The sequence below is a fragment of the Aspergillus welwitschiae genome (assembly GCF_003344945.1).
Source record: "Aspergillus welwitschiae strain CBS 139.54b unplaced genomic scaffold BDQ94scaffold_64, whole genome shotgun sequence".
Classification (NCBI taxonomy): domain Eukaryota; kingdom Fungi; phylum Ascomycota; class Eurotiomycetes; order Eurotiales; family Aspergillaceae; genus Aspergillus; species Aspergillus welwitschiae.
The window spans coordinates 20,562-32,051 of NW_020798758.1; the positions used below are offsets into that span (position 1 = coordinate 20,562).

General features: G+C 53.8%; 1 protein-coding gene across 1 annotated transcript; it reads left to right on the forward strand.

Moving 5' to 3' along the window:
- Positions 1-1,275: 1,275 nt before the first annotated feature.
- Positions 1,276-11,460, forward strand: BDQ94DRAFT_163772 (cytochrome P450-domain-containing protein; the record flags this gene model as incomplete). The annotated part of the gene is made up of 7 exons (XM_026769817.1): positions 1,276-4,122; positions 5,103-5,285; positions 6,550-7,338; positions 7,389-8,990; position 9,118; positions 9,873-10,125; positions 10,206-11,460. 7 exons carry the CDS (start codon positions 1,276-1,278, stop codon positions 11,458-11,460), a joined length of 6,930 nt encoding a protein of 2,309 aa, XP_026620268.1.
- Between the last annotated feature and the right edge of the window lie 30 nt (positions 11,461-11,490).

Genomic DNA, 11,490 nt, shown 5'->3' on the forward strand with positions numbered 1-11,490 from the left:
TCCGGAGTGCCCAAAAGGGAAATCTGCTGCCCGCCGATAAGGGCTAGGGTCCTGGACTGCACGTGGGGGGAGACCTTGGCTGCAGCCCGGTGGGGGCCTGGGTGCCTGAACACCCGGTCGAGACTCGCGCCCAATGCATGTCACGGGGTCCCTCCAACTGGCAACTGGCCATCCACCAGTCGTGTCTTGTCCAGTTCATCATCCTCCCTGCTGTGACCATCTATTTCGATGTCGACATGCTGGTCGGGTGACTCAACTATCCATCTCCCTTTTCAGTTTGCCGTTCGGAGTTGTATGCGGACCGGATTTCCCTTTTCTGTGCTTTCCTGCGGGTATCGACAGCTGGCCCATGCTCAATATGTGTGAGTTGGTTCCTACTAGTCAAGCTGGCTGTGGCTGGGATATACCCACGCTGCTTATCAACATAACTATAGTAGTAGCACTCCCATCAGTCTTCGTTGATGCTTGATCGTGATGATCCGAATTCAACTCTTTAGTATATTACTAAGTCCATTACATTACTACTGCCAATCCTCCCATGGCACGCCCCGGCCACGGCTATTGACCGCTTGGACTATCTCCGGCTGCCCATCGTTTTCTAAAGATAGAGCACTGGGCGCTTAGAGCGTGCCAATCACACGAACACCTCCCCAATCACACACAGCTTCAATGTCTGGCTGGAGGGCGGTTCTTTGCAGACAAAAAGATCTTCCCCCCACGGTGATTGGTACGCTTGCCTCCCGAGTCCGTCCGTTGTCGCCCATCATGGCTGGCCGACTGCTCGGATTCGTCGTGGCCGAAGCGCCCGCCATCCCACCACCAATGATAGCATCTTCAGCCTGTCCAGTTACAGGGATTACGGGTGCTTTGTGCGCAATGTTGCAGTAGTTCCTGCAGGTCTGGTGATGGTGGGAGGGTGTTCCCTTCAGATCTCCCTCCCTTCCCCTCTTTCCAGCGGTTTATTAGTAGAGCAAGCGCTACCGGTCACCAAAGGTGATCTTCACCTTACCCCATCTCGGTCGGATTCTTCATCACCTTTTTCTTTGTGTTTTGTGTTTCTGTCAAGTTATCGTGCCCTCAGCTCTGGTAGCTGGGTAATCATTCGTTCTGCTAATTCTCTGATATTGTTGATCCGTTGATCGGTGTCGACTGTGATCGAGATCCTCTGGCTGCTTTGTCGGATTTACATTGTTTGGTTCGACTTCTGCATCATATTTTGCATCCCATATCGTAATTGAAGGAAAATAAAACTAGCATCGGGCACATTTGGGCATCATGACGGACGTATACCGTCCCGCAACGGGCAGATGCCCACCTCTGCGACAGGTGCGAGGAACGAGGCTTGATACGATAGAGGAGGACGCGCGCGAGGCGCAGTATGCCGACTCTACAGGGCCTGTTGCCTCCAGCACCAAGCAGACACCACCAAAGGCACCGCAACCTCCACAGCCACCCCAATTGAAGCTCAAGACTAGTGGGCTCTCATCGGTGTCATCTCGACTGAATCGTTTCTTTTCGCCAATATCTGCAGGCTCGGTCTCCTCTTGTTCGGACACTGAATGGCAGCGTCAGATGCAACCGTTCGAAGACCTATACGATGCAACCGACGATGATTCTGACATCAGTGACGAGTGCACTTCCTTCGCTAGCACCCGGCCAACAAGCTTGGTGACACCCACGACGCGTACTTCAGTCTTCTCCCCCGTCTCCCGTAGTCGGTACCCGAGCCTCACGATACCATCATCCACAATGTGGCCATCGCTGCATGGTGCTGCAAAGAGCTCCCCGATCCCACCAACTCCGCCGCCAAAGATTCCTGTCTCTCCCGCCGCCCTCTCTATGCTTGCCCATTCGGTGCCGGCCGTGCATGCGCCGCCGTCCTTGGATGGCAGTGTCTCCTCGGACCAGGTGTCGAACATCAGTGCTCCAGCAACTCCAGACCTGCAATCCCTTCCAGACAATGATTGGACTGCGCAGGACGTGCATGTTCGTCACGAATTAGAAGATTCCCAAGACGAAGAGCTTGAAGCGGACCCGGATACCCAAAGCATTCAGATTGCTATCGAAAGCGCCAATGAGGACTGGCGGCAGGTCCTAGGCAGGTTTCCACGGATCCCAGGCGGTCAATCAACCGCATCGTCGATTGACTTGGATGCTGAGCCAGTAAGGGGAGACACACCGTCTGATCGAGGCGTATCTCTTCCTGCAGATGCCTTGGAGACACTGAGGCACATCTCACTCGATGGTACCCCAGATCCCTGGTCGGAAACTTCTGAGTCTAACGAAGAGATGTGGCAAATCCGTATGCCTCCAGAGCGCCCCCGGAGTGCGGACGACGCCACCCCGGCGTCGGAACTCTCAGGGTATAGTTTCAGCAGGCTGAGCATACCCTCACCCGGTGGCTTTTTTGCTTCACTGGGTCCACGAGCACGCCACACCTGGTCTATTCCCTGTGGAAATAAGCCACCGAATTCTGCCACTGCCGAGGGCTTCTACAAGCTACCGTTCTCCCGGACCGAGGGAGAGGTCGTGGAGCATGTAATAGACTACCCCGAACGGACGACAGAAGAACAGCTGACGGCCGTGTATGACCCCGTCGGACCACCCACTGCCATCAGGATCCCGGAGGAAAAGACACCCAGGTTATCTGATCACTTCGATGATCAAGCATGCTCTGAGGATGACGCTATGGACGATGCTATTGCACCCATCGGCCCGGACGATCAATACGAACGAGACGAGGACTACGAGAGCGAATTAAAGCAGAAAGCGATGTCGGGGCTGGACCGGACCAGCGATTGGCTGGCAGCCCAGGCTTCTTACCTTTCAGCTCTCAATGAGACCAATCCCGTGAATATGCTGGACGAAGGTCCTTACAACGGTGAAGGTGGGGGCAACACCGATCGGCAACCACCTAATCAGCTAAGCCGGAAGCAGTCTGTTCGGCTTGCCAAAGCGCTTCCAGAAGCGCCTAGCTCCCGCCCCTCTTTAATGGCGAGTAGAGACTCCATTTACTGGCGCGGATTTAAGGCGGTCCAGCAGCAGTCCGGCAGTCGAGATACCTTTGTGCATCGAAACACGAGATTTGATGCCGTTCAATCTGTTCGACTGGGTTTGACGGACGCGCATATCAAGCGTTTGCGTGGAAACTATGAAATTGCTCGTCCGGAACGTCCGGCCTACAAGGGACCCTTCTCGTTGGCGCCTCGCAACTCAACAATGGACTCGGCTTTGGCAGAGAAGGCCCAGTTCTCCATAGTTGAGAAAGAGCAGACTGTGCTGTCTCAAATTCGTCAACCAATGTGGGCCATGGACGCTCTGAGATATATCAACGGGGGTAGCCTGATTGTAAGCCCTGCTCTGAAGCAGCTGGGCTCGCGTAAAAGGGCACCCCGTCAACTAAGGATCCTCGATCTCGGCGGACACGCCTCATGCGAATGGGCTTGGCAACTAGCTCACGAGTACCCTCATGTGAAAGTCTATACGGTCTTTACCGAGCATCAGGCGGTCAACCCAGGCATCAAAGGGCCTCCCAACCACCGGCACCTTCCTGTATCCCAACTGTGGAAATTGCCGTTCGCCGACAATAAGTTTGATGTAATCTCGGCCCGCTCGCTTCCTGCTTTGCTAAAGAAGGAATGTCCGACCGGGGAGACACAGGACCAGTATGACCTGTGTCTGAAAGAGTGCCGACGCTGTCTCAAGCCAGGTGGTTACTTGGAGTTCTTTGTCATGGATGCGGAAATAACACGCGCTGGCCCGCAGGCATCTGCCAGGTCAGCTGAATTTGCGTCCGGTCTCAAGGCTCTGGGTTACGACCCGACACCGACCAAAGGCTTTCTCAGTCGCTTGCAGAGGAACTTTGCGGATGTCAAACGAGCCTGGATGTTCCTACCCATGGGTACTGAGCCGGTCAAGTCTGAACCACCTAGAGAGACCCCCGATCCGAGGGTAAAGAGCCTCATCGAAGAATGTGAAGCGGTGCACGGCCCAGTCGGAAGTACAGCTGATATTGCCAGTGTCACGGGGGTGCTCGGTGGCTGGATCTGGGAGCAATGGCTTGTGAAGCTTCAAACGGAACTAGGACTGGACCAACAAGACCTGCTGGCAGGCATTGGAACTGTCTTTGATGAAGGACGCAAGAACGGTGCAGGCTGGACCTGCTTGTCGGGATGGGCAATGAAACCGAGACCGAAGAAGAAGCGTCATGGACGGAACTCTAGCAAGGGCTGAGCCGTGCTTCTCCCTCCGATCTCGCTTCTCTTTTTTATGTTGAAGTTTCTTTGCCTATAATATGAACCTTAAGTTGCCCTGGTGGCACATATAATGTAATCGCGGGAGTCGTGTCTTATCGCTCTTTTCAAATACCCCTTTGTTTATGCGGAATGAGAGATGATGAATGCAGATTGAGGACCAGTGGAAGCCAGGGTGGATAGCTGCTAGCAATGACACTCACTTGATACCCATGCACAATCAGTAGTGCACGCCTCTTTGTAGCTATACTAGCTGACAATAGTACAAAATGGAAGTATGGCAGGCCTGCAGGTCTCATGGTATTCGCTTAATGACCAATACTGGACAGGAGCCGCCAATCTGCTGCCCCAACCTCACATGCTTCGAACCAAGGCTTTAGCTGATCTCCAAAGAATGAAAAATGTAAGCATGCTGCGAATCACACTGGAATAAGAAAATCAATCCAATTTTGATTCCACAATTGATTGTCATAGTTAGTTACCCAGCATAGCTGACACACGCGTCACGTGACCCATCACAATGCTCAACACCAAACCGCAGCATCATACCCGCAGCTCCAGATCATCGCATAATCCTCGTCTGCACGTCTTCCACCACCTAACCCACACAGAACCGAGGCAATCGATATCCCCTTGCCGACTTTCAGACAGCCAATGCGCTACTAGTCCATTCACCAACAATACCACACCCATAACAGCACTGATACCCCTTCAATCTTCCCCCACCTCGCACCGCAACCATGCTCTTCTTCAGGTAAGAAAGCGCGCGAGATCCTCGAACAAGCACCAAAGCGACCACAGCTAACTCCCACGTCCCTACGGGGATGACTATTTGGCAGCTTCTTCAAGACCTTAACCAACCAAACGGTGACCATCGAACTCAAGAACGACATTCGCATCCGCGGCACCCTCAAATCCGTCGACCAGTACCTGAACATTAAGCTGGACGATGTGGACGTCTTGGATCTGGATAAATACCCGCATTTGTCGTCCGTAAAGAACATGTTTATTCGTGGTAGTGTGGTGCGGTATGTTATGCTGCCGAGATCGGAGGTGGATATTGGGCTTTTGGAGGATGCGACGAGGAGAGGTATGTTTCCTCATCCCTGTCCCCTTGATCTAATTGAAGGAACATGCTTAGATGTTTCTGTATGTGTGTGTTTGGTTGTATGGGCTGCTAATGATTGGTTTGGTATATATAGAAGCTGCGAACCAGGCTGGGAAAGCTCGGTGATTTACGAATTGATTGATAGATTGTTGCTTTGATGGTTGGTTGATCAGGGTTTTCTACGGATGGGATTGACTATTTCTTTTTTCTATTATGTATTTTTCTTTTCCTATTTCCTTCTTTTTTTCTTCACTTGCAGATTTAATCTTCACGATGTGATGATGTTTGTCGTTGTCATGCTGGTTCACTTTTATTTATGTTGCTGATATCCATGGCTAAACATGGCGTGGAGAAAGAGAGAGCGAGAAAGAAAAAAGGAGAGTAGATTTACGTGGATGGAAGGCATCGGACTGGCTGTTCACCTCTCATGATGGGGCTGGAATGGTTTTGGTCGGAGCTGCAGCTGCTATGATGACGATGACAATAGGTATACCTGCATGTTACATCTACTCGATAGATGTATATGTAGTTGAGAGGACGAATACTGGCTACGAAGTTACTGGATAAAGACGTGAGTTATGTGTCTAGACAGAGTCTGCAGATACTATACCCAGTACCTACCTACTCAGTAGTAGTATAAAGACGAATGAAAAATAAATAACAAAGCCCATTTACCTACTTACTCCGATTCGTACTCTCGGTGCTCTAACTCCGCAGTACGAACCGCAAATGGAAACCAAAGGGTGGACAGATCACCTGACTTCGTGTCGCGAAAATCGAGTCTCCGCCGCGCCCGCGCCCGCTTATCTCTTTTCGCCGCTTTGGATATTCGACCAGTCCGACTGCCTCGAATCCTACCCTCCGCGTTTCTCAGTTTAACAAGACCACCATCTGTACAGTTATATTATACTTCTAATACACTACATAATACACTACATATACGACTGAAATTCAAACGAACATGCTTTGACGCTCACATTCCGGCATACATTTCCCATACCTAGCCGCATAATTCATCCGCCCGCCAGCCCGCCACTCGACTACGCGATAAAGACCGAAGCACACGATCACAAAGCCTGAGCAATGCCTACGCCGTTCCCTCCTAGAAAGCCCTCTACACCGTCCCGCGCAACACCCGCGAAGTCGAAATCTACGAAACGCAACACGAGTCTTCTCAGTTTCTTCCAGAAGGCGGACGGCCCGCCGAAAGCTACGTCCCGGCAATCGCGGATTACGCAATTCGCGACGAAGGCGGAGAGAAGTAATACTGGTAATGAGGGCTCCTCGGGGGTGAGGGGTGGGAATGGGGCTGCTGGCGCCGGGGGTTTGTTTTTGGAGGATGCCAAGAAGGTGGTTAGTCTTACGAGTGGAGGGGACTATGTCAGGGAAAAGACACCGGAGGATATTTGGGAGGAAGAAGAAGAAGAAGAACGGTTCCAGGAGAATGGGGGCAGTGTGAAGAAGAGGAGGGTTGGGGAAGCTATTGCGCTGGAAGATGACATTGATAATGGGAGTGGGGAGGATAAGAAGAGGAAGACGGAGAGTGAGAGTGGCACTGAGGAGAAGTCAAAGCCGAAGCCGTCTCGATCAGTCAGTGGACCGTTCATTGATGAGTCGGATAGTGAGAGCGAGGATCTTGAGCAGTTCAGGGAATATGAGAACGGGACTGAGAATGAGACCGGGGTACTGGATGAGAAGACAAACTCGGCGGATGAAACCCGGACCCCCGCAGTCGATGTCGACACACCACCGGTAAGAGAAGCCACGAGCCACGCCGATGATGATTACGCGAATTTTGACGATCTAGAAGAGGACGAGTTCCGAGGGGAAGAAGATTTCTTAGGTGCATTTGATGACGATGAGGATTACAAGGGTGATATTGGATTTGATGATAGCGGGGTTTTGGGTGAAGATTTTGGATGCGAAGCGCCGGTGTGTCCCGTATGTCAGGCTGTTTTGACAGGCTTGTCCGAGACGGTAAGTTGTGTGGATTGTGTCTTTGGTGCTGGTGGTAATGGTTGTTCTAGGATGTCTCGGTACATGTCAATGACTGTCTTGATGGGAAGCCTACGGAGTTGCTGAAACACGAGCCAGAGGCGGAGGCAGACCCGGACCCGGAGCCGGGACCGGAGCTAAAGACTACGAAAGGAATGAGCCTTGCGGACAGGGCTGCTATTGCGAGACCAGCGCAGCGTGACCCATATGCCTCTGGGGTCGCAGGGACGAGGTCGGCTTTTTCGAAGCTCATGGCCGGCAACGCGGAAGATACAGCATGGAGTGCAGCGGCGGCGAACGAGGTTGCGGCCCGTGGCAAACAGGCGTATCAACGGACGTGTCCGTTCTACAAGATCATCCCTGGATTCTCCCTCTGTGTGGATGCATTTCGATACGGAGCCGTAGAGGGATGTAATGCGTACTTCCTTAGTCACTTCCACAGCGACCATTACATCGGCCTGACGGGGTCGTGGCGCCATGGACCAATCTACTGCAGCAGACCTACGGCCAATTTGGTGTGCCAACAATTGAAGGTCGACCGGAAGTGGCTTGTACCACTTGAGTTCGAGCGGAAGACGGAAATCCCGAATACGGGAGGAGCGCAGGTGACTTTGATCGAGGCTAATCATTGTCCTGGGAGCGCCATCTTTCTCTTCGAGAAATCAATGGGATCGGGTCCCTCGCAGAGAACACATCGTGTCCTCCACTGTGGTGACTTTCGCGCCTCGCCGCTTCATGTGCAACATGCCCTTCTCCGCCCGGAGATTGCTGACCCCGCAACCGGCAGGGCTCGCCAGCAACGAATCGATGCCTGCTATCTGGACACTACATATTTGAGCCCCAAGTATGCATTCCCTGGCCAAGAAGATGTCATACAAGCCTGCGCAGAACTTTGCGTTGAGCTCGATGGGGACGCCAACGACACCAATGGACGAGCGTTTGGACGACCAGTCAATGGAAAAGGCGGAATGCTGAGCAAGTTTGTTACGGCTGTGACTGGATCCCGCCCGTCTCCGACGCAAGACAGCCGCCCCCCTGGCCGGCTATTGGTAGTAATAGGGACGTACAGCATCGGAAAAGAACGCATCTGTCTGGGGATCGCACGGGCATTGAAGAGCAAGATCTACGCGACGCCAGCTAAGCAGCGCGTCTGTGCGTGCCTCGAGGATGCTGAGCTGTCATCGCTGCTGACAGACGATCCCACGGAGGCGCAGGTGCATATGCAAACGCTATTCGAGATCCGGGCGGAAACGCTGGCGGATTACCTGGACTCGATGAAGCCGCACTTCACGCGGGTGGTGGGATTTCGACCAACCGGGTGGACGTATCGCCCGCCAGCTGGCCGAATGCTGGACAACCCACCGGTGTCGGTGGTGCTCAATTCGGCACATTGGAAGACGCCCTTTTCTGCGAAAGACCTGGTGCCACAGCGAGGGAGTACGCGGGAAAGCGCATGCTTTGGAGTGCCGTACAGTGAGCACAGCTCATTTCGGGAGTTGAGCATGTTCTGCTGCGCACTCCGGATCGGACGGGTGATCCCGACAGTGAACGTAGGTAGCCGGAAAAGTCGGGAGCGCATGAAGGCGTGGATTGAGCGATGGGAGGCGGAGAAGCGGAAGAATGGGTTGTACCGCGTGGAGGGGAATAGCTGGTAGGGAAGGGAATAGATGGCTCTACCAACGTCCAAAGTACTGCTGGAACACAAGGATCAGCAGGATCAGAAGGATTGCGAAAGACGGGTCGGAACATGTTGCCTAATAGAGTAAGTAAGGAGTTGGTGCTGTAACTAGTCACAAGTTACGAGTTGTGTACATAACATCATTAGTCATGAAGATCAATTGCCTTTATGCTTCCGTAACTCTCGCCTCCCCGGAGTCACGAGATCAATAGAAACCACCGCCGTTGACCATTCGCGATGCTCTCACTGGCTCTATGCTGTTGATAGCCATGGAGCCGTTCAAAGTATGGACCCTTTGGGTGAGGATCTCCCTCCAACCCCACGGGACCTACACGAACAACCGAGCAGAGGCGGGGGAGGGCAAAGAGGCCGGCGCTGCAAATCGGCTGGCAGATCAGTCGCGGCTCAGCAGAGACTCCCGATTTTCCCTTCCGTTGCCTGGCTTTGCCTCGGGGTTCGAGAGGAGCCCGTCTGCCATAAATAAGCCTGCACTTCAACTCAAAAAAAAGGGAGATGACAGATCAACCACTCTCTCGACAAGGAACACTCTTCACCCATGGCGATACTTGAGTGAAGTAAGTGGACTGTGACTGATATTATTTTCTTCTTCAACCATCCTTTTTCGATATATTACCTTATAGTTGCTTATTTCATTTCGGAGGTAAGATGGTCTCCTTGGCACCCACATTCCCGGCTGCACTTTGCGGCTGCGGAATTACTTCTCCTGGCTGCATTTGCCGGTGTTAACTTCCGAGCTCACCAGCTTCCTCCCCTCCCCCCACAAAATCAATCATGCTCGCCCTGCTCCTGTCACCTTACGGGGCCTATCTGGGTCTAGCCCTGCTAGTCCTCTATTATCTCCTTCCTTACCTAAAGCGCGCTCACCTCCGCGATATCCCCGCCCCCGGTCTGGCCGCCTTCACCAATTTCTGGCTGCTCCTGCAAACTCGTCGCGGTCACCGTTTTGTCGTCGTCGACAACGCTCACAAGAAATATGGAAAGCTCGTTCGCATCGCCCCCCGTCATACCTCCATCGCCGATGATGGCGCCATTCAGGCTGTCTACGGCCACGGAAATGGCTTCCTGAAGTCGTACGTGCCCCTCGCCGCTTGTATTTATCTGCTCCTGGCAGGTAGAATTATCCCCCGGAAGCTAATCAACTCTTGTTCAGTGACTTCTACGATGCCTTTGTCTCCATTCACCGTGGTCTCTTCAACACGCGCGACCGCGCGGAGCACACCCGCAAGCGCAAGACCGTGTCTCACACCTTCAGTATGAAGTCCATCGGTCAGTTCGAGCAGTACATCCACGGCAACATCGAGCTCTTTGTCAAGCAATGGAACCGCATGGCCGATACCCAGCGCAACCCCAAGACTGGGTTCGCCAGCCTGGACGCCCTGAACTGGTTCAACTACTTGGCTTTTGACATCATCGGTGACCTGGCCTTTGGCGCTCCCTTCGGCATGCTCGACAAGGGCAAGGATTTCGCCGAGATGCGCAAGACTCCCGACTCGCCTCCTTCCTACGTCCAAGCCGTCGAGGTTCTCAACCGCCGCGGTGAAGTCTCCGCCACCCTGGGCTGCTACCCGGCCTTGAAGCCCTTTGCCAAGTACCTCCCCGACAGTTTCTTCCGTGATGGTATCCAAGCCGTCGAGGACCTGGCTGGTATTGCCGTCGCCCGCGTCAACGAACGTCTCCGCCCCGAAGTCATGGCCAACAACACCCGTGTCGACCTGCTCGCCCGTCTCATGGAAGGCAAGGATTGCAACGGCGAGAAGCTGGGTCGCGCCGAGCTCACCGCCGAGGCATTGACCCAACTCATCGCCGGATCCGACACTACCTCCAACACCTCCTGCGCCATCCTCTACTGGTGCATGCGCACCCCCGGTGTGATCGAGAAACTCCACAAGGTCCTGGACGAAGCCATCCCTCAAGACGTCGACGTCCCTACTCACGCCATGGTCAAGGATATCCCCTACCTCCAATGGGTCATCTGGGAAACCATGCGTATCCACAGCACCTCCGCCATGGGTCTCCCCCGTGAAATCCCCGCTGGTAACCCCCCCGTCACCATCTCCGGCCACACCTTCTACCCCGGCGACGTTGTCTCCGTGCCCAGCTACACCATCCACCGCTCCAAGGAGATCTGGGGTCCCGATGCCGAGCAATTCGTCCCTGAGCGCTGGGACCCCGCCCGCCTTACCCCCCGTCAGAAGGCCGCTTTCATTCCCTTCAGCACGGGCCCCAGAGCCTGTGTCGGTCGCAACGTCGCGGAGATGGAACTCCTGGTTATCTGCGGTACGGTGTTCCGCCTCTTCGAGTTCGAGATGCAGCAGGAGGGTCCTATGGAGACGAGAGAGGGTTTCTTGAGGAAGCCTCTCGGACTGCAGGTCGGTATGAAGAGGAGACAGCCTGGTTCGGCTTGAATCAGGGGCTGTGGTGTATCTCCTACGGTT